This window comes from Pinus tabuliformis, chromosome 2_2, assembly GCF_031772625.1.
Source record: "Pinus tabuliformis cultivar Carrire ecotype Pingquan chromosome 2_2, CPIR1, whole genome shotgun sequence".
Lineage (NCBI taxonomy): Eukaryota > Viridiplantae > Streptophyta > Pinopsida > Pinales > Pinaceae > Pinus > Pinus tabuliformis.
Genome location: NC_142300.1, coordinates 248,751,796 through 248,776,156, shown reverse-complemented (window position 1 = coordinate 248,776,156; position 24,361 = coordinate 248,751,796). Strand labels below are relative to the sequence as shown.

Genomic DNA, 24,361 nt, shown 5'->3' with positions numbered 1-24,361 from the left:
TCTGCAAAGTTTACCTCATGATGATTTCAACAATGCATCATGATCTTCAAGATCTGTTGATGCTTATCAACAAGATATCTGCGCTAGGCCTCAATGTCTTTTCAAAAAAACTCTTTGTTTCAACCCTCTGTTCTTACTGTCGCGGTAACTGCTTCAAGAGTGGCACTTCAGCAGTAATTCCTTCAAAGGAGTGACTATTGCGCTACAGGTTGTGTATTCAATTAAAACGACCCTGTCTATGCAATCATTTTAACAGATTGCAGGCTATGCTTCTACAGATTCACTCTAGGTCCAATCCTTTCAATGAATAACCCAGTCAACAGAATGCTCGACCTTTGGCTTCCTTCTTCTTCCGCTAGACCTTCGGTGTCCTTCTACGCTTGCTTGTCCTTCAGCTTCCTCTTTCGCTCGCTCAAACTTCGGCTTTTCTTTCTTCTGTTCCTTCATGTTCACGAGTTGTGAACTGTCCTTCTACTCTGTAATAGATGTCCGAGATTCAATTCCATACTCGAGGTGAATCGTTTAACTTTATATATATATGAATCTCATCAATACCCAAAAGACATGATCATTGGAGAGGCCAACTTGTGTATAGGGTCGCACATTACAATATTATCATAAACCTGTTTATTTACAAAAATCCATATTATAATAGATGTCTGGTAGTCCCACATGCCATGTCACTGCTTAAATCGCAATCAAAACTTCATAAAACTCCCGCAATCGCAACTTCGGAGCTCTGCACATAACATTGCCAATCCCCTACTACCGATGGAGTGGATGTGATACGATATTGAACAGTTGTTAATAAATCCATCAGGTCCACAACTCTATCACAATCGGCAGTTTTGAATGTAGCATCCTTTTATGGTTGCGATATGCAATGGATGTGATATTTCTTTTAGAGCATATTATAATGGTGCAGTGGGTCCGCAATATTATATTGCAATCGATCGTTTTTTGTGTGACATATCTTTAAGACTTTGCGATACATAACTTCCGATGCAGCGAATGCTATGTTTCATTAAGGTGTATTATAATGGTCTAGCGGGTCCGTGATACTCATGTTGCAATCAGGAAATTCGAGTGGTAATGCATAATAAAATCGCTGATAAAGCCACCGATATATTAACTCTGATGCGCTGTGGACTTTTGTTAAAAAGGTTTTATTACATGTGTTGTGAACTTTAAAGAGTTTCCATGGTTTAATACTTGGATGTTCCTTAACTCCTCTGATATGTTGACTCCTCTGATATGTTAACTCCTCTGATTATGTTAACTTCTCCAATATGTTAACTCCTCCGATATTACACCGATATTTCATGCGATATCTCTGATATGGCTCTTACTCTTGGTACTTGTGATATATGAATAAAAACAGATTGTAACAGACTCTTACTCTTGGCTTGGCCTTCCTGTGGCTTCTCGTGATTTCCGATGGCTACTCTTTGATGGCCCCTGTTCTTGTCCTCCAATGGCTTCCCTGATGGCTTTCCTCCTTGGCTTCTTGCTCTTGTTACTTCACGGATCTACTTCTTGGCTTTCCTACTTGGGTCTACTGCTTCTATTCTGTTTGTATATATATATTCATTCCATATGTTGTATTCAGTGCTTGGGTCCTTCATGGGCAACATTATGATCACAAAAATTTGCCATCACAAACAATGCCATATTGACATCAATGACAACCTTGATTAACAACCCTGACCGTAGATCTATCTTAGAGAAGTACTTGGCCCCTCTAAGCTCGCCCATCAGCTCATCAATGCACAGAATGGGATACCTGTTCTTCAGCGTCTTCTTGTCCCCTAGTATTAGGACTTAAAACCCCTAAAACTGTATAGTGGTGATGCCCCTCCTCTGGACAATCTGAGCATCAATAAAATTGTGGGTGGCCCCAGTGTCTACCAATACTAAGACACGTTGCCCCTGCACCGTACCTCTGATCCTCATAGTCAAAAATTTGGGAATCCTGCACAAAGAAGCTAGGACTCCCCTTGTTGGAGCGAAGGATGCTCCTCCTTGAGGTGTTGGTGGTGGTCCTCTCCCTACTGGCTCCTCGCTGTCTTTGCCACCAAACTCCAACTCCTCATCATCCTCTTGATCACTGTCTGAGAAGACCTCGATGTAATGGGCATTGCCTATTGTGCACTGATGACCAGGTGCCCAAGCCTCTCGGCATGTAAACATAGCTTCCTCTTCCTAAGGTCTCTCCTTGTCTCGACATCCAACTACCCATGCCCTTGAGCTGCTCTCTGTGTTATGGGTGCTCTAGTGTCACCTCCCTTTTGAGGAAAGGGAGTGCATGCAGGAAATGGAGCTCGAGTCTTGGGGATAACCCCCTGCAAATTTGAGTGCAAGACACTGCCTCCAAAAGAGTAGATGGTTTGCAAGACTTCACCAGTCCTCACAATGGCTCTATCAATCCTTCCACAAATGTGTATACTCTCCTCGCATTTGAAAAATCAAGCATCATGACTGAGACCCTCAAAAACTCGAGATATAATGCTTTGGATGCCCTGTCTGTCAAAGCTGGGTCAACTCTTTAAAGTGAGCCTCCAGATCCTTCCGATCAAAGTGCTCCACTATTCTCTGTGTGAAATCCTCATAGGAGGTCACGCTAGCATGCCCTAGAGTGGACAAACCATGAAACGACCAATCATCTGCCCCCCCTCCAGGTGCAATGTGGCCATCTTGATGGCTTCTACTTCTGTCATCCGATTCAGCTGGAAGTATGTGTCCAACTTCTCTACCCAAGCACGTGTTTTGCACTTGGAAGTGCCATCATATGTAGGGAAATACATTTTCCCAATAGAACGATGTACCTCATAGTTTTGTGTACCATAACCTTTCCCCTTCTCATTCTGCGTGAGCTTGCAAAAGTCTCTGAAGGTCAAAGCCTCTTTGAAGTCTACCCCCATGGACTGCCACTCCCGGAAATGCTCCCCCATCAACTATGGATCCTCAACTCCACCAGTCTCTCCCAGCGCCAAAGGTATAAAGGAGGGTAAAGTAGCTCAAGTTGGTTCACTCGAGGATGGCCGTTGCGCAGAGGGTGAAAGCTAATCGAACTGTTCAGAGACCCCTGAAGTCTCTCCAACTACGAACTCTTGGTGAGTGCTTTGTTCTGGGTTCTACATTTTGATCTCGTCCAGCATTTCCTTCTACCCTTTTGCTAAATCACTCAAAGCCTTCAAGAGGCTATCGAAGGTCATCTCTTCCCTACTCTTGGGCTCACCCATATCTTCCGCTATTGCAGTCTTTCCACGATCCTCCATGTTTGGAGTAATCTCCAACTCCCTTTCCCTGCTCCGATACCTCTGTCTTTTGTAAGTAATCTTTTGTTGTTAAAATTGGCAAATAGGCCTAAACTCCATGTGGGTCACCTTATTTATGGCTGCTGATATTTTTCCTAGATTCATCTCGTCGAGAGGTGTAGGATTGATCTAAAGATCATCCGATTCTGATAAGTATTTATGAATATATGAATTTATTTTGATTATGGACAAATTGTCAAGGTCGGCCAGCAGCTTATGTAGGCTCAGAAGCCCAACAGTCATGTCTATTCAACCTCAACGTTTTGCATATAAATACAAGGAGCATTCTCCTCATTTGGACACTTCACTCTCACATACATCTCTCTCTCTCTCTCTCCTACGTAGAAAAGAGTTTCTCTCTCTCACACACATGTGGCTGAAAGGAAAACATCCTAGGGCAAAGGGGATGCAAAAAAAGGATAGCAAGTCATATTTGACCAACGTTTTCCAGCGTTGACCTTCCAAGAAGTGTGGATTGGGTGTGGTTGTCTCTCCTAGGCAGGCCACAATTTTTGGCACAAAATCGAGGTGATCTGACCTCTGGTTTGACCGGTATTGACTGCCCTAGTTTAGGGCTGCAGTTGACTTCAGATATCTGCACTTTGACTAAACTTTTGGCGCTGTTCTAGGGCTGATTCTTCAGGCTGTTCGAGGACAAGTTGACCAGAAATTGACCAAGTGTTTTAGAGGTCAATTTCAGCTAGTTTGACCAAGTTTGACTTTGCTGATATAGGGTTTGCTGCTGTTGATATAAAATTATAGAATTTAGATTTTGTACTATTCTCTCTGCTGAACTATTGAAGATAAAAGAAGATTTGATCAAAGGGTTTCCCCGCATCGGGGTTTGTCCCTGGCTAGCCGCCACATCGTGTGTCTCTTGTCTTGACTTGTTTTCTGTTGATCATTTAATGTTCTATCTGCACTTTACTTAATGTATATGTGATTGCTAATCTGTGGCTAATAAGAAGAAAAATAAGTAAACTGCTCTAAGCATAGAACATAACATAATTTGACACGGTATAAGAGCTGAGGTGAAGACAAAGCCCAAGCAATAGCAAGAGCAATCACCGAAGAGAAGGATTGGCAGACAGTCTTAAAACATGGGGTCCTCAACACACTTCCCTACTGAAGACAAACGTCGTGAGAAGTCTGACTATCACAGATGGAAGATGTCTCTTGATCTAACATTAGAAGAGCAGGAAGTATTGGACAATGTGAGAGGCAGAATTGTTGAGCCTCCATCAAATGCATCCGTTGTTGCTAGGAACAAATGGACCAAGGGAGAAGTCAAAGCAAGGAAGATCATCCGGGACTCTATCGACAAACGCTTGGTGGCCTATGTTTCCGAACTGAACACCTCCAAGGAAATCTACGATAGACTGGTGAGTTTATTTAAAGTTAATGATGCAAATCAAGTCTTGTTTCTTAGAAATAAGATGAAGGAAATTAAGAAGGGCAAAGATGAAAGTATGCAAGCATATTTCTTAAGGATCACCGAGATCAAGAACGATCTCCTATCTATTGGGGAAGTAATTTCTGACAGGGAAATGACACTCACAACTCTTGGAGGACTACCATCTGAATGGTATATATTCAGGACTACTCTTCTCAACAATAATGTAATTCCTGGATTTGAGGAATTAATGGGAAGATGCATTCAAGAAGAAACAAGGATGGAAGAGCAAGAACAGGTATCAGGGATACCTGACCATCATGAGCACGATCATCCAAAATGAGCCTTCATCATTCACAGATGCCGTCAAGCATCACGTATGGAAGGATGCTATGACCGAGGAATATGAGTCCATTATGAAAAACGATGTCTGGGATGTGGTCCCCAGACCCCAGGACAAAGTCGTTGTCACTTCTAAATGGCTTTACAAGATAAAGCATGCAGTTGATGGAAATGCAGAAAAGTATAAGGCTCATTTTGTCGCTCGTGGATTCTCCCAGAAAGAGGGTATAAACTATGACGAAATATTTGCACCTATTGCCCGATATACCACCATCCACTCAATCATAGCCTTTGCTGCTTTGCAAGGATGGAACCTACATCAGATGGATGTCAAAGCTGCATTCTTACATGGTTGGATCAAAGAGGAGGTCTATGTGGAGCAACCCGAAGGATTTGAGATTTATGATTGAGAATCCCATGTGTGCAGGTTGAACAAGGCCTTCTATGGGCTAAAGCAAGCACCCCGAGCATGGTATGAGAGAATCGATAGCTACTTAATGAAGCTCGGATTCACTAGAAGTGAAGCCGACCCTAACCCTTATTTTAAGGTTATAGATGACAAGCCTCTCATACTAGTGCTTTATGCTGACGACCTCTTTCTAACAGGTGCAAACCCTCTCATTCACGAATGTAAGAGGGAGTTGGCTTCTGAGTTCAAGATGAAAGACCTAAGACGCATGCACTATTTCCTAGGACTAGAAGTCTGACAGAAACTAGGGGAGATTTTCCTATCTCAAGGAAAATATGTGGTGAAGATATTGGAAAGATTCGGCATGGTGGACTGCAAGCCCGTAACTACCCCGATGGAGCTTGACTTCAAGAAGTTAAGCAGTAGTGCTGCCGGACCTATTTTACGAAATGCTACCGAGTACCGACAACTTGCCGGAGCATTAATGTTCTTGGTGAACTCCGTCTAGATATATGCTTTGCAGTCAACACTTTGAGTCAACATATGGTTGAACCTCGCCACTCACATTGGATTGGTGCCAAGAATCTGCTGAGATATCTTTGTGGCACAATCATTCATGGGTTGAGATACACTGCCAAAGATGTGAGACTACTTGGGTATACTGATGTTGATTGGGCAGGCAATGTGGTGGACTGACAGAGCACTTCCAGGTGTTATTTCTCTTTGGGATCTGCCTTGATATCCTGGATGAGTAGGAAGGAGAAGTCGGTGGCTTTGAGCACCGCCGAGGCAGAGTATACATTGTTGCTAGCATGGCCTCCTGTGAGGCAGTTTGGTTGCGAAAGCTCTTCAGTGAGCTATTTGGATTTACATTGGATACCACCGTTATTCTATGTGACAACCAGAGCGGGATCCGTTTATTAGAAAATCTCGTATTTCATGATCACTCCAAGCATATCAATATCAGGTACCACTATATTCGAGATATGGTGCAGCGAGGAGCAATAAGGCTCCAACATATCGGTACAGATGAACAAGTCACCGACATTTTGACCAAGCCCCTAGGAAAGGTAAAATTCCTAACTTTCCGAGAACGACTTGGTGTCGTTCACAGACCCTCTTATGAGGGTTGAGTATGCTGTATTGAGCTCTAGGAGCTCTAGGGGGGCGCGGGGTACTTCTTGGAGCAACATGTGACCAAATTGCGACTCACCATCCCTTGGTGGTGCACTATGTACAGGGTAAAAGGTTCAACCTTCCCCTGTGACACCTCGTGGCGACTGTGGAACAGGATGATTAGTTCTCCTGTGGTCCAGGATGATTCATTCTCCATGGCGACTGTGGAACAGGATGATTAGTTCTTCTGTAGGCCAGGATGATTAGTTCTCTGTGGCATCCACTGGACAAGATGATTCGTTCTCTTGTGGATAGGATGATTAGTTCTCCTGTCGATGCATCCTACCCATGAAGTCTGGGACTCATGGGAAGTACCTCTCATCTGATCAATGAGAAGGGAAATGAGGATAGGGACCATAGTAGTTCTATCGATGGAAGCATCGTTGTATCTACCGTACTCCCTATGCTAGGATGACCTCCATTGATCTGGGACAGTGATACTGATCTGGGATCAGTGAGAGTGGTACACACTCTAACACTGACTTCGGGTCAGTGGAGGATGGTATGATACATCCTCGATCATTTCTTCTTCTTCATAGTTCGAGCAGAGTAGGGTCAAGTTGTACAAGGCAGTGCATTTCATGGATGGATAGCAGTGACAGTCCGACAGATTGCAAATGAAGTTCTCCATAGTTGAGAGGGAGTGTTAAAATTGGCAACTAGGGCCAAACTCCATGTGGGTCACCTTATTTATGGCTGCTGATATTTTTCCTAGATTCCTCTCGTCGAGAGGTGTAGGATTGATCTAAAGATCATCCGATTCCGATAAGTATTTATGAAGATATGAATTTATTTTGATTATGGACAAATTGTCAAGGTCGGCCAACAACTTATGTAGGCTCAGAAGCCCAACAGTCATGTCTATTCAACCTCAACGTTTTGCATATAAATACAAGGAGCATTCTCCTCATTTGGACACTTCACTCTCACACACATCTCTCTCTCTCTCCTGCGCAGAAAAGAGTCTCTCTCTCTCTCACACGTGTGGCTGAAAGGAAGACGTCCTAGGGCAAAGAGGACACAGAAAAAGGACAGCAAGTCATATTTGACCAATGTTGACCAGCGTTGACCTTCCAAGAAGTGCAGATTGGGTGTGGTTGCCTCTCCTAGGTAGGCTGCAATTTTTGGCACGAAAATCGAGGTGATCTGACCTCTGGTTTGACCAGTATTGACTGCCCTAGTTTAGGGCTGTAGTTGACTTCAGAAATCTGCACTTTGACTGAACTTTTGGGGTTGTTCTAGGGTTGATTCTTCAGGTTGTTCGAGGACAAGTTGACCAGAAATTGGCCAAGTATTTTAGAGGCCAATTTCAGCCAATGTTACCAGACTCGGAATCGGCAATAAATCGGCGAGGCAAAAGAGCGAAGAGTTTTAATCGGATCGGGAAAAAATCGGCAAAAATCGCTGAATTTATTAAAAAAAAATATACACATATATTGAATTAAAAAAAAAAACATTTTTCATTAATATTCGGTAAAGGCATGTTCAAACAATGCATAATATCAATAGATGTCCAAAATATCATGAATGAATAAGTATCTCATATATGTTATGAGTCCAAACATGATCCAAAGCACTGAGTCTTGACTCCTGAGTCCTAAGTTCTAACCAGTGACTACATAGTACATAGAACCAGAACTTAGAAGCATATGCTTCTAAAAGTTTACAAAAAACTGCATACTAATCAGAAAAAAATCAGCAACAAAGAGTCTAAGACTCTTAAGAGTGAGAACTAGAAGTGATTCCTTCCACTCCTTCGCTTGCTTGACTCTCAAAGTTCTCCAAGTCATGAAGGCTTAAAAGAGGAGGCTCCTCTAATTGAACCCAGTCTGCTGCATTTGTAGTTTGCAAATCTATCTCTTCAAGGTCGATTGGTGAATGATCCATACCTGTCATTATCATGAGACATTGAAATGTGAATTAAAGTTTCACTTTGAAGTTTGAAGTTTGAACTTTAAAGTACGAACTAGATTATGAAACCTTCAAATTCAAGCTCTCGAGTCTCACCTAGTATTTGTTTGTTGCGAAGTCGTAGATTGTAATGGACAAATACAAGGTCATTCAAGCATTTTTGTGTCAATCGGTTGCCCTTCTTCGAATGTATTTTCTCAAACATGCTCCAGTTGCATTCACAACCTGAAGCACTGCATGCTTGGTTTAAGATTCGAATGGCAAATCTCTTCAAATCTGGCGTATCACTACCAAAGTTTTGACACCAAAGACCTAGCAAGTGGTAAGGGCTTGTGAGTAGAAGTACTAAATAGTAAAAACTTAAAAAGAAAAGAAAATTTAATAAAACATTTAACATACAAAATAAAGTTTAAACAAATTTAATGAATTCATGAAGCCTTCAAGCTAGGTACCTGGCAACATCTTAGACCTTTCTCTTATAGCACTGGTATAGGCAAACAATTTAGATGGCGCCCTATAATCTTGTAGTTGGGAAAAGACACGACTTTGATGTTCTGGATCAGGGAAACACCTTCCCATGCATGTCATAAGTCCTCTGCCAACCTCCCCATCCTCATTAAATTTGCTCTTATCATAAAAATATTGTGGGTTTAAGAAGTACCCAACAGCATGTAAGGGGGAATGCAATTACCAATCCCAACGTGCATCTATAATGTCCCAACGAGGCATATACTTTGTCTCATCATCCCCATATCTTCTTTTGATGGCCACCTTTGCGAGATCCATTGCCTCATAAACGTAACCCATAGCGGGTTTGTCACCATCAATCATCCTGAAAGTTCAAGCATTCAAATTTAAAGAAATATGAAACATTGTAAATAAAAAGAAGCTTGAAATGAAATTTAAAAAATGAAAAAGTTAAAAGACTTGAAGTACCTGAGAACTCTAACAAGGGACTCTGTCACAGCAATAATCTCTTCGGCATCTTTCCAGAAACCATCATTAAACACAAGTGCAGCAATTTCGATGCCTTCAAGGGTCTTGGAATGTTTAGATCCCATCCACTCAGGTCCCAAGAACATCCTCTTCAGATCTATCTTTTGTTCAACCACAGATTGCAAAGATATGAAATTTGTTGCAAATCTAGTCATTGCAAGTCGAACAATTTCTTTACCTTTAGTGTATTTTCTCATAGTGTTTGGGACAATAGTGTGGTTGTATAGGTATTTGGTTATGGATTTTGCCTTCTCCACAACCTCATGTATCCAATGAAGCTTACCAATGTCCTCAGGCATTAAATCTATGCAATGGGCAGCACAAGAGGTCCAAAAAATAGTGGGGTGCCTAATCTCAAAAAGTCTACCAGTAGTGATTAATTAGCTGCATTATCGGTGACAATTTGTACAACATGTTCTTCTCTCACTTCTTGAACGACTTCCTCCATCATTTCACAGATAAGTTGGGCAGTCTTAACCTTGTCTGAAGCATCCACTGATTTGAGAAACAATGTGCCTACGGGACAAGATACAAGGAAATTTATTAAAGTTCTATTCCTCTGATCTGTCCATCCATCACTCATGATGGTGCACCCTGTTTCTACCCATGATGCACGAAACTTAGCTAGCACAAGCATGACATCTTCAACACTCTCTAACAACATATCTGTCCTAAGGCTCTCTGATGTAGGGGCTTTGAACCCTGGACCTGCAATAGCAATTGCATCAATCATAGCTTGCCAATAAGGACTTCTGGCATAGTGGAAAGGTATGTCAGAATAGTACCAAAAGTTAGCAATGGCCTTCCTTGCCTGACTATGGATATTTTTTTTCCAACCAGTGGCATCCAAGGTAGGTTGGGAACTGGGTTTTGTGCGGGGAGCAAAAAAGGTGTTTATGTTTCCACCTCCAGTGTTGAAGGAAGGACTCGTTTGGCCTTGAGTTTGACTTGGCCTTGGAGGCATGTGTGGGAAACTTGGGAATGGCATTGAGGATTCAACAGAGTGAGGTGACATGGGGCTAGTGGTAGAAAAACCATCAACTCCAAGAGTTCCTATTTCAGTATTTTGCTTTGCTTTCTTGGCATTATGCTGACTCAACATATCAAGGGCCAAGGTTGCTTGGTGTTTGACATTATCGTCAACCTTGCTGCAAAGACCTATATCATGGCCAGGTATTTGTGCAAGGTGGAACTTGAATCTATAAATGCCTCCACTACATTTCGTTTTGCAAAATTTACAAAGGAGCCTAGGTTCTCCAAGAATCTTGTCACAATAAGCCCAAGCAAAGTCCTTCTCCCTCGGCATTGTTGTTGCTTTGAACTTGTGTTTAATTTGTGGCTTTTGTTAAGATTTGGAGTCGTGGCTTCTATTTAATTTGTGGCTCCTGTGAAAGACAATAAAAAATCAAATTTAAAAATGATCCAAAAATTTAAAATATGCTAGAAATCTAAAAAATTAAATGAAGATAGATGTCAGTAAACAACTAAACATATATATTATAGAGACTATGCAAAAGGCGAGTGAGGATCACTGTTATGGAGCAGTATTCTAATGTACTAGGAGTCTAGGAGATAGATAGGTGTGACTCTGTGAGGATCACTGTTATAAAAACAGGGACAATTCTAAAGACAGGGATCATTGTTATCAAAAGGTGTCTAAAAGTTAAAATAGGGACAATTCTATAGGGAATGAAGATCAAAAAGCGATTTTCATGAATGGCACAGAGAAGTAAGAGAGGACTTGCAGAAGTACCCTAGGGCCTATAGTAATCTTGTATAACTGTGTAGACAATTTTCTTCAACAACATTTCTAGTCCAAAATAACACAGTTCTACGGTCACACCCTAGCTAGGCATATCAATTCTCTGTCCAGTTACGTCATTTTCACTTGGAGTAGCTCGGTTCTATTCTCGTTAAGTAAGGAAGAAGCTTTCTGTGACTATCGTATTGGTCTACAACTTGTTTCAAGCCCAGTAAAGGTTTATCCCTGAGGAAAGCCTACCAAAATTCCCTGTGAAGCTGACGTCAAAGGTTCCGAGGTCTAAGAGGGGCAGTGAGGCGTTTGAGTATTCTGCAGACCGCAGGGCCGAACATGTATTCTGTAACAGCGAACCTGAAGCTGCTTAAAGATAACAGGGTAGCTCCGAATGCTTCCTGAGCCAACAACCATCCATTAGAGGTCATTCAAAGTTCAATGCTTATTACAGAAAGGGAAATGAGAGAAGGCTGAAGATTGACGAGAACAAGACTGTCCAGTGTCACGCATTATCGAGTCAGCAATCAACGTTATCAGAGTTGTGAAAGACTATGTTGTGGTCCGTGGAGTCGTGGACAATCGTTACCTGAAGGTTGAAGCTTCAGTGTGTCTACCAGTCTTCGAGTCGTGGACAGTGGAAACTCTGTGGCGTCGATGGTGGAAGCTATGCGGCGTAGTGGAATGGCTCTGCACGTCGACTGTGGTCCGATAAAACAACAACCTGAACCCCAATAAAACCTAAACCAAAATCTGGCAAGACTCGAGAAATCGGCAAACTCGCGTAAATCAGAAAAATCGGCAGACTCACGAGTCAAACTCGCGTTGACCATGAGTCAAACTCGGTCAATGCGATTTGACTCGCAGAGTTTTGGATCAAACTCTTCACAATCGAGCAGAGTATGAATCGCGATTAATCGGAAAAATCAGCAATTCCTGTTTAACTGATTTCAGCTAGTTTGACCAAGTTTAACTTCGCTGATATAAGGTTTGCTGCTGCTGATATAAAATTATAGAATTCAGATTTTGTACTATTCTCTCTGCTGAACTATTGAAGATAAAAGAAGATTTGATCAAAGGGTTTCCCCGCATTAGGGTTTGTCCCTGGCTAGCCGCCACATCTTGTGTCTCTTGTCTTGACTTGTTTTCTGTTGATCATTTAATGTTCTATCTGCACTTTACTTAATGTATATGTGATTTGCTAATCTGTGGCTAATAAGAAGAAAAATAAGTAAACTGCTCTAAGCATAGAACATACCATAATTTAACATGGTATCAGAGCTGAGGTGAAGACAAAGCCCAAGCAAGAGCAAGAGCAATCACCGAAGAGAAGGATTGGCAGACAGTCTTAAAACATGGGGTCCTCAACACACTTCCCTGCTGAAGACAAACTCCGTGAGAAGTCTGACTATCACGGATGGAAGATGTCTCTCGATCTAACATTAGAAGAGCAAGAAGTATTGGACCATGTGAGAGGCAGAATTGTTGAGCCTCCATCAAATGCATCCGCTGTTGCTAGGAACAAATGGACCAAGGGAGAAGTCAAAGCAAGGAAGATCATCCGGGACTCTATCAACAAACGCTTGGTGGCCTATGTTTCCGAACTGAACACCTCCAAGGAAATCTACGATAGACTGGTGAGTTTATCTAAAGTTAATGATGCAAATCAAGTCTTGTTTCTTAGAAATAAGCTGAAGGAAATTAAGGGCAAAGATGAAAGTATGCAAGCATATTTCTTAAGGATCACCGAGATCAAGAACAATCTCCTATCTATTGGGGAAGTAATTTTTGATAGGGAAATGACACTCACAACTCTTGGAGGACTACCATCTGAATGGTATATATTCAGGACTACTCTTCTCAACAATAATGTAATTCCTGGATTTGAGGAATTAATGGGAACATGCATTCAAGAAGAAACAAGGATGGAAGAGCGAGAACATGTATCAGGGATACCTGACCATCATGAGCACGATCATCCAAAATGAGCCTCATCATTCACAGATGTCGTCAAGCATCAAGTATGGAAGGATGCTATGACTGAGGAATATGAGTCCATTATGAAAAACAATGTCTGGGATGTGGTCCCCAGACCCCAGGACAAAGTCGTTGTCACTTCTAAATGGCTTTACAAGATAAAGCATTCAGTTGATGGAAATGCGGAAAAGTATAAGGCTCGTTTTGTTGCTCGTGGCTTCTCCCAGAAAGAGGGTATAGACTATGAAGAAATATTTGCACCTGTTGCCCGATATACCACCATCCGCTCACTCATAGCCCTTGCTGCTTCCAAGGATGGAACCTACATCAGATGGATGTCAAGGCTGCGTTCTTACATGGTTCGATCAAAGAGGAGGTCTTTTTGGAGCAACCCGAAGGATTTGAGATTTATGATCGAGAATCCCATGTGTGCAGGTTGAACAAGGCCCTCTATGGGCTAAAGCAAGCACCCCGAGCATGGTATGAGAGAATCGATAGCTACTTAATGAAGCTCGGATTCACTAGAAGTGAAGCCAACTCTAACCTTTACTTTAAGGTTATAGATGACAAGCCTCTCATACTGGTGCTTTGTGTTGACAACCTCTTTCTAACAGGTGTAGACCCTCTCATTCACGAATGTAAGAGGGAGCTGGCTTCTGAGTTCGAGATGAAAGACCTAGGACTCATGCACTATTTCCTAGGACTAGAAGTCTGGCAGAAACCAGGGGAGATTTTCCTATCTCAAGGAAAATATGTGGTGAAGATATTGGAAAGATTCGGCATGGTGGACTGCAAGCCCATAACTACCCCGATGGAGCTTGACTTCAAGAAGTTAAGCAGTAGTGCTGCCGTACCCGTTTTACGAAACGCTACTAAGTATCGACAACTTGTCGGAGCATTAATGTTCTTGGTGAACTCCCGTCTGGATATATGCTTTGCGGTCAACACTTTGAGTCAACATATGGTTGAACCTCGCCACTCACATTGGATTGGTGCCAAGAATCTGTTGAGATATCTTCGTGGCACAATAATTCATGGGTTGAGATACACTGTCGAAGATGTGAGACTACTTGGATATACTGATGCTGATTGGGCAGGCAGTGTGGTGGACTGAAAGAGCACTTTCGGGTGTTGTTTCTCTTTGGGATCTGCCTCAATATCCTGGATGAGCAGGAAGCAGAAGTCGGTGGCTTTGAGCATCGCCGAGGCAGAGTACATTGCTGCTAGCATGGCCTCCTGTGAGGCAGTCTGGTTGCGAAAGCTCTTCAGTGAGCTGTTTGGATTTACATTGGATACCACCGTGATTCTATGTGACAACCAAAGCGGGATCCGTTTATCAGAAAATCTTGTATCATCGCCGAGGCAGAGTACATTGCTGCTAGCATGGCCTTCTGTGAGGCAGTCTGGTTGCGAAAGCTCTTCAGTGAGCTGTTTGGATTTACATTGGATACCACCGTGATTCTATGTGACAACCAAAGCGGGATCTGTTTATCAGAAAATCTCGTATTTCATGATCGCTCCAAGCATATCGATATCAGGTACCACTATATTCGAGATATGGTGCAACGAGGAGCAATAAGGCTCCAACATATCGGTACAGGTGAACAGGTCGCTGACATTCTGACCAAGCCCCTAGAAAAGGTAAAATTCCTAACTTTCCGAGAACGACTTGGTGTCATTCACAGACCCTCTTATGAGGGTTGAGTATGATGTATTGAGCTCTAGGAGCTCTAGGGGGGCGCAGGGTACTTCTTGGAGCAACATGTGACCACATTGCAACTCACCATCCCCTGGTGGTGCACTATGTACGGGGTAAAAGGTTCAACCTTCCCCTGTGACACCCCGTGGCGACTGTAGAACAGGATGATTAGTTCTCCTGTGGGCTAGGATGATTGTTCTCCGTGGCGACTGTGGAACAGGATGATTACTTCTCCTGTAGGCCAGGATGATTAGTTCTCTGTGGCATCCACTGGATAGGATGATTCGTTCTCCTATGGACAGGATGATTAGTTCTCCTATCAATGCATCTTACCCATGAAGTCTGGGACTCATGGGAAGTACCTCTCATCTGATCAATGAGAAGGGAAATGAGGATAGGGACCATAGTAGTTCTATCGATGGAAGCATCGTTGTATCTACCGTACTCCCTATGCTAGGATGACCTCCATTGATCTGGGATCAGTGAGAGTGGTACACACTCTAACACTGACTTCGGGTCAGTGGAGGATGGTATGATACATCCTCGATCATTTCTTCTTCTTCATAGTTCGAGCAGAGTAGAGTCAAGTTGTACAGGGCAGTGCATTTCATGGATGGATAGCAATGACGGTCTGACAGATTGCAGATGAAGTTCTCCCTAGTTGAGAGGGAGTGTTAAAATTGGCAACTAGGGCAAAACTCCATGTGGGTCACCTTATTTATGGTTGATATTTTTCCTCGATTCTCTCGTCGAGAGGTGTAGGATTGATCTAAAGATCATCGGATTCCGATAAGTATTTATGAAGATATGAATTTATTTTGATTATGGACATATTGTCAAGGTTGGCCAATAACTTATGTAGGCTCAGAAGCCCAACAGTCATGTCTATTCAACCTCAACGTTTTGCATATAAATACAAAGAGCATTCTCCTCATTTGGACACTTCACTCTCACACACATCTCTCTCTCTCCTGCGCAGAAAAGAGTCTCTCTCTCTCACACGTGTGGCTGAAAGGAAGATGTCCTAGGGCAAAGAGGGCGCAGAAAAAGGACAGCAGGTCATATTTGACCAACGTTGACCAGCATTGACCTTCCAAGAAGTGTGGATTGGGTGTGGTTGCCTCTCCTAGGTAGGCCGCAATTTTTGGCATAAAAATCGAGGTGATCTGACCTCTAGTTTGACCGGTATTGACTACCCTAGTTTAGGGCTGCAGTTGACTTCAGAAATCTGCACTTTGACTGAACTTTTGGGACTGTTCTATGGCTGATTCTTCAGGCTGTTTGAGGACAAGTTGACCAGAATTTGACCAAGTATTTTAGAGGTCAATTTCAGCTAGTTTGACCAAGTTTGACTTTGCTGATCTAGGGTTTGTTGCTGCTGATATAAAATTACAGAATTCAGATTTTGCACTATTTCTCTCTGCTGAACTATTGAAGATAAAAGAAGATTTGATCAAAGGGTTTCCCCACATTGGGGTTTGTCCCTGGCTAGCCGCCACATCTCGTGTCTCTTGTCTTGGCTTGTTTTCTGTTGATCATTGAATGTTCTATCTGCACTTTACTTAATGTATATGTGATTGCTAATCTGTGGCTAATAAGAAGAAAAATAAGTAAAGTGCTCTAAGCATAGAACATACCATAATTTAACATCTGTCGGTCTACCTCACTCATAGAAAAATTTCCCCACAACTGAGCCAGAATCTAAGCTCTTATACCACTGTAATGTTCCAAACTTACACAAACAGTGATATAAAAAAGCAAGTTCCATTCATACACAAAAATTAAACAATCAACAAAAACTCAATACACAACAGAAATGAGAACCAACTGAGCCATTTTATTTATGGAATGGAGCAAGTACAATAGTGTGGAAAATGCACCTAGGCTTGCCTCAAGGGCAAGCTTGACAGAAGCCAAGTGTCAAACAGTAATCTCAAACGCTAAAAAGCAACTGCTCCTTTAATGCTTTGCGTTGTCTCCTAGTAACTACAACTGCTGGTTGGAAAGGAGTTGTAAGAAACCTTGTCTCCGTTGCTCAGAAAAATGATGAAACTTTAGCCACAAGCTCCTTGGCCAAAACCCACAAAATCCCGTAAAGGGTTTGGCTAGAATCCAACCTCCCAAATTCGACCTCCTCTATGGCCTACGACCTCCAAATAGCTCCAACAATATGGCTTGCAAGAAATGGCCACAAAGTGCTCCTACAAGCTCTAAAAAAGGGAGCAAACTACCCTCCAAATAACTCCTCCAACCTCCACGACAAAGATTAGCCTCAAGGGCTGATACTCTACCCACCAAAATGAGCTCCCAAACACTGCCTTTGCACTGGCCCAGGTAGTGCGAAACCAGAAGCTCAATCAACTCTCAAACTCTCCCAAATGTTGACAATCCTCCCTAGCCTCCTCTCCTAAAAATCTCACATCAAAACTCCACTTCTTAGGACCACCAACAACTCGATCTACTTTCCCCTACATCCTCTAGTAATACGCACCACTTGGAAGGAAATGCCACTGCTTGAAATCACAATGTGATCCTCCTCCTTGAGAAATGATGAAAACCTTCCTAGGGTGTCACTCGAAGTCCCCCGAAGAAAGGGTGAGATCTTCACCTAAAGAACTTGTGCTAAACAGCCTGTGACTCGACTAAGCAGCTCGTGCAACCAAAGAGAAATCTATATACTCTCATGAATGAATGAGAAGAAAAGAGTTGCCCTCCTTATATAGTTTTCATGGAGCACTTTTCCCTCCATTTCGTCCTCCATCGTGGGCCCTCACTTAACCAACACCATGCAAAAGTTATCCCCCTTCATGCAAATCGAATTAGGGAGTGCATAATTCCCTAGTGAGGGTCTCCCCCATGTGTAACGTAACTACAAAACAAAACATCTTCTCCTAGTCTAATCTCCTAATAAAATCGAATCAGGTCCACTAACTCCAAAATTGGCCCCATAATACAAAAATTAATCTTGTTCCAAAATGATTTAGGAAGGGACATGACAATAAACATATCCTTTCTCTTCACAAAGGGCAATTTCAACGATTGATCTTGAGCATTTTTCGTTTTGAGGCTTATTGACCAGGAATAGTTGAGCAAATCACATGTGCTTGAAGTTCAGATTTTTTCAGTTGCTTCTCTCAGCAACTGAGTTGCAATATGAATGCAGTGTTAGCGGTGGCAGTGCTAGCAGCATAGAAGATGCAACGTTTTAGAGGGAGTTGTAGTATAGATGTAGCAGTGCCAGTGCCAGTGTCAAAGGCAACAGTACAATTGCAACAATAGTGAAGAAGTTGGTGTACAGCATGTCAGATATCAGTAGCACAGAGGATGATGCTTCAGAGTCGGAGCAGTATGCAATAGCAGTATATTGCTAGAGCACATTCCTCACTAAGAAGGAGTGTTGATTTGGGGTAGCATCGGATGTGCTCTAGGCCTCAAAATTTGCAAGGAGGCTTGGGCACATGCATTCCAAAGAACCCAGAAAGGAAATTCCACCCAAAGACGATTTTAATAAAATAATTAATATTTTTAATGGAGTTCATAAGTCTGAACTTAGGAAAATTAAAATATTAAGGGGTATTAATCTAATTGTGGTTGAAACTTCTAGAAAAAGACAGAGATCAAGTCAAAACGATTTGAGCCTTTGATTAGGAGTTAATCTAGGCCATTGGTTTTCCAACAAGAAGATATAAGAAAGGGCTTGAGGGTCATTTGGAAAATACACCGAGAGATCAAGAGATAGAATTTTTGAAGTGAGAAGTTCTCAGGAGGAAATTATGATCGAAGAGATCTTTTGCAGTAGAGAGGCAGGGACAGTGATCCGGAGGAAGATTTCCAGATCCAGAGAGGCAGTAACAAGAGGCTGAGTTATTGTGAGTGCAGGAATGCGCGAGTGCAAGAATGCGCGAGTGCAAGAATGCGAGTGCAGGAACGCGAGTGTAGGAACGCGCAAGTGTAGGAACACGAGTGCAGGCAACACGAGTGTCGGAGTTGCTTAGGGAATATCTTTGCCAGATTTTCTTATTGTTTGGATTTCCAGTTGGACATGCATAGATGTACTCAGATTTCACTGCTGCATAATAAAATAAAACCCTCACTACTACACCAGTTTTACCGCATTGGGATTTTCCAGGGACATATTCGAAAAATAACGGTGTCCTATGTGTTTGTATTTCTTTGCTCAGTTTCTATGTTTCATAATCATATTTAATCTGGTGTAGGCTGCTTCAGTAATTTACTTCAATGTTTCAAGAAGAAATCTAAAATAAGTTTGTAATGTAATTTACGATCTAGGTGAAGTAGATTTAGATGGTTGCAGTAGGATTCCTGAGATTGTTAGATCTAGGAATTTTCACACAAGGTCATCTATTTACTTTTAATGTCATCAACATTCTTACAGTTCCATTTTCCATCATGCTCAACATCACCAATTCATCATCAAGTATGAGGTAAGCATCTTCAATATCTTGAAGATTACGTACCTGCAAATCTTCAACAACAATTACACCAAGTACAAACAGGAGCATGAAATCAATTTTATCAATGTTAGCATATTATCATTATGGGAGCATCTAGGATTATTACAACTTTGAACAAGAAATTAAACTTTAGACATTCGAAACCTAAACTTAGTTAGGTCCACAATCAACAAGGGTTACATCTTTCATACCCTAGACTTTCACATCCATCTATGTTAGGGTTTTTGTCACAAACCCTAGATTTCATCTTTAAGACAAAAGCCTTAGATGTCAACAACTATACCGAGTTAGCATTTCAATCATAATGAAAGAATTTCTATATCTAGGTTTTTATTATCATGCCCTAGAAATTTATATCAAACTCTACTAGGGTTTTGTCAAAACCCAGATATAAACATCAAAATTTTAACATTAGATATACAACAACTTGCCCAAGCTAGGGTTTCAATCAACAGAAGCCCATACACTTCGAATTTCATTTCCTAGGATCTTTCATTAATTGATTCAAGGGATTCATCATAAACCCTAATTTAACAAACCCTAAAGATCTAGGGTTTCATCATATAACCTAGATATCAATGACAAACCCAAAAGGGCTAGGGTTTCTTCATAACATTACCAAAATCCTAAATATTAAGAGAGTAGGGTATCAATATATGTTTTATATTTTATCAACAAACCCTAAGTAGACTAGGGTTTCATCAATATTGTCAACATACTCTAAGCATCAAACGGCTAGGGCTTTATAGTGAACCCTAAAGGTTAGGGTTTTACCAAACTAAACAAAAATAGTAAAGAGAGGGTTGACTTACTCTTGAGATTGAGTAAACCTAAACAAGTATCTTGATGATTCAAAGACCTAGACATGAGAGAGTGAGAAATACCAACCAAATTTTCAAAATGATCGTACCTTTTTAATGTAAAGAGGATTAGATACGAATAAGGTGATCTTAGACATACCTTGAGTTGCTCTTTTTACAAATCTTATAGGGTTTCTTCATTGAAGAGTTCTTTCTGCAACAAGGCTTCTTTCTCCTTTTTGTATCAAGCCATAATCTTTGTTGCAAGCTCCCTCTGAATTATGACAGCCTTTTTCATGGTTTATTTTCATAAGAGTCATCTTTTGTTCAAGGATCCAATTTGATTTACCAAGTCATCGTACCTGCAATATTTGTTGACAAGCACAACCAAAATATACAAGTACAATAACGTAATATTTATCTGGGTTTTTCATTACCTCTGAGAGAATGAATTCCTAGGGATTTAGAGTACAAACCCTAGCTATTTCTAAAGAGTAATATGTCAAAAATTTAGACATTATTCAATCTCATTCTTGCCAAGGAATTCTATATATCTTATAAGCCCTCGATGTTAGGATTATTGAGAGGAAACAAGTGAATGATGTTGTTATACTTTTTAACATAGTATAAGCAACTATTTCCTTTTAACAAATGAACAGTATATATACCTTCAGAGTCCATACCTTGTCTTTCACAATAGAAGGATTGACAATCCATTTGAGTTTGTGGCTTTTTCTTGCAATCTGAAGACATATTGTTTGATGACAAAGAAACGAAAAGAGTAATATTAATACTTAAATCAGATGAGTACTCCAGAGTCCAGGCTGGTCTCAATATTAGATGCTTTCTTTTGACTGTCGTAGAAGATTTCAAGGTCCTGAGTTATCTCTTGTTATAGTCTGCTTCTTTCCACATAAGTCGGTTAAGTTTCATTTACTAGGTAATGACTATTTCTACCTTTTGAACCTTAAATGTATATCACAGATATCTGAAGGATATAGAGGTCACTTTAATCTTTACAATGCCATCATTCTGCAGTTTCGGCTTCTCTTGGATAGGACTTGTCATGTCACAGAAATGATATTCCAGACAGGCCTATAACGATTCTTATAATTTCAATCCTTCTGTTTTTCTTCAAAGCAAGATTCACTGGCGTTCTAGTCCATTGTAGGCCTTCCAAATTTAAGACCACAGATCTCGTTCTTCCTGTCAAGGAAGACTGACCTTGAAACATATAATAGGTCTTTCCTTGGGTTACTTTGAAGACTAATTTTCAGCCTCTTTGAATTTTTTATGAAACTACAGACCTGAACCTGAGGTAGTGTCTGCCTTCGTATGTCCACAAGAGTCCTCAATACTCCATTAATTACCTCGCTTTCCACAGGAATATTTTCGGCCTAATAGCCCGCATTTTTCTAAGTGAAAGAGTCCTTATAGCAATCCTGAAATGACTTGATTTTTACACGGTTATCTACGGGTTTTCAGTCCTGTGGATACTTACAGAATTTGGTACTTTAAAAGATTTATTTTCTTGTCTTGGGAACCCCTTCAAGCAACAGTGATCTTCCAGCTGCCTTTAACCTTGACCTTACCTCTGATACCATGCGGAGAAATCCATTAGGGCAGCAACTTAGGGTTTTCTTTAATGATTTCTCTTACTTTGACATTTTCTTGTGATGTTTTGGCACATTTGAGACACAAATTCAAGTGCTCTAGCATTTATGCATTAGAGGTCGAGATAATTTATCCAGGAGGCCGAGTTATGCACTGAGCATGATCTCCAGGCGTTGGAATATCAGATGTTTAATAGCAACACCTCCTTCTAGTCAGCTGAAGCAAGTCACAGTTTTTGTCTTCAGTTTGCATTTGTAATCATAGAAGAATCAAAGTCAATAAAGTTCAGATTTTGCCTCAGAATTTTTGATGATGTTATTTACCTGAGTTTGTTCTTGAAATGTTTGATGAAAGTTCTGAGCTATTTGCTGAAGATAATTTCCATATTTTGCATGCCAATTGTTTGTAGAAAGATGTCAAAGAAAAGGTTCAAAAAATGTGGAAAATTTTGCTTCGAATTTTGCTTGGGTATATAATATATTACATCCCAGGCTGCCTTTTTGTCTCATTCCTTTACAATGACATCCTAATTAATGGACACTCAAATTACTCTTGATATTACTGTTAATGTTTTTATCTTTAATCAAGTGTTTAATCAACGAGGAGTTCATTTCATTGTATATCAAGGTCTACAAGGTAGGAATATTTTCATATATGTGTAAATGAAGCTTCCTGCATGTTTATATCATTTTTAATTGTTCGTAATTTTTGAGATTAGCAACAAATATGAACAATTAAGGAAGGAATCAGAATCCAGATGCTGACAGATTTACCCATTGGATCTTTTATGATATCATAGTAGTCAGGCACATCATGAGGATCTACTGGGTCCTTGAATGGCCAAGAATCAGCATGTTCAGTCATAGCCTGTTCAAAAGAATATCAAATTAATTCAATGAGGGAGGCATTTTACAAGAGAAAATAAATACTGTTATTGAGGTAATAATAAATTTCATAAATTGGAACATGATTTTGTTTTGCTAATGGTATGTTACTCTTGTTCAATATGAGCTCACTATATTATTCTCTACCTTAAAGATTAAATGAACAGACAATCTTTGACTGACAATATAATAATCCAACACAGTCACAGAGAATTATCGCAATGACATACCGACAAGAATGGTAGATATATTAGAATAGACATCAACCAAAATGTTTCTCTGACCCACCAGATGGGGCATTAAACGATATTCATGTTGCTATTCTGGAAATGTATCCTTCTGATACAAGTGACAAATCTAATTTGAAAGTTGTTTTTGCATTATCTTGACCTCATTTTACATTTAGATTACATAATAATTTATTAGAATTTGATTAGATAACTGTTCACCATCCTTTTCAAGAGTAACAACCATACCAAGCAGTAGCCCCTAAATTTGCCCAGCTACAGGCACCAAAATTGTCTCTCCCCCTCTGCCACCCTCTGAAGCCACTAACCTATCTCTGTCTAGTTGAGCATGTACATAAATATAAATTGACACAAAGATTTTGTGATTTGAAACTCCTTTGAAAGTGAAGCAATAGGAGCAATATAGCAAACAAACTTATACAGAAGTACTTGAAAAAGGCCTGCAATTTGATGAAATGATCATAGAATCAGCCAAACTTATTTCTTATTATTTTATTATTTAGTGATCATACCGTAGTTACATGCAAGCTGAGTTCAGTGGCTAATATATATGTCCACAAATCAGTGATCACGTAAATAAGACAACATGGCAAAAGATTCTGAAATTCAAACCTCACAGAATGCAAAAAACATAGGTAACTCATAGAATTAAATATAAACTTGGAAATATGCAAGCATGTAGATTACAAATCAGAGAATCTACCTTACATAGCGAACGCATAAAGGCATGAAGGGCCTGGCGATTTGGAAGGCCCTCCGATGGGGTATTCAATAAACGAAAACGCGAGCAACCCCATTGATCTGGTGTCCAGCCTGCCTCCTCTGATGCAGGGAAATCACCCCCATTATTCATTGATTATGTATCTCTAGATATCCAGATAAAATTAATCTCAGAAAGCTTTAAAGTTTAAACCAATTTTTTAATAATAAGGATTTCATATTTGTGATAAAAGAGGACCAGCATAACGTTCAAGAAATATATGTAATTTTATCTCTTTTAGTGATGATTCCCACCAAAGAGGATTCTCAGCTTTTATACAATAACCACAAAGATATCGTATCATACTGCCAACTAGTGTTACATTTATCATGTTGGCAAATATATTGCTGAGGGCCTGGAATATCAATTATCAGCAATGTTGGGGAAAATATCAAAAATATTGGAAAATATCAGAAAACTTTCAAATATACAAAAATATTCAATTTTTTAAACATCTAAAGCAACAATGACATCAAACAAACATTGCTACAGATATATAAGATGTATAAGATGTTGTAATACCCTTTTTTAATTTAATTAAAGATTAATAGGGAATTTACTACAGAAAATTATTACATGCATTCCTATTCTAAAAACACCATAAGTT

The 24,361-nt window shown here is 40.5% G+C and overlaps 1 protein-coding gene across 1 annotated transcript in view; it reads right to left on the bottom strand.

Moving 5' to 3' along the window:
• LOC149192223 (histone acetyltransferase GCN5-like) overlaps positions 1 to 24,361 on the bottom strand; it is a 413,833-nt gene that overhangs the window by 25,266 nt on the left and 364,206 nt on the right. The window contains exons 10-11 of the mRNA XM_089404505.1: positions 23,698 to 23,816; positions 22,636 to 22,729 (exon numbers count right to left, since the gene is read on the bottom strand). Of these exons, the coding sequence (XP_089260631.1) occupies positions 22,636 to 22,729; positions 23,698 to 23,816 (213 nt within the window). The remainder of the gene's footprint in view (positions 1 to 22,635; positions 22,730 to 23,697; positions 23,817 to 24,361) is intronic.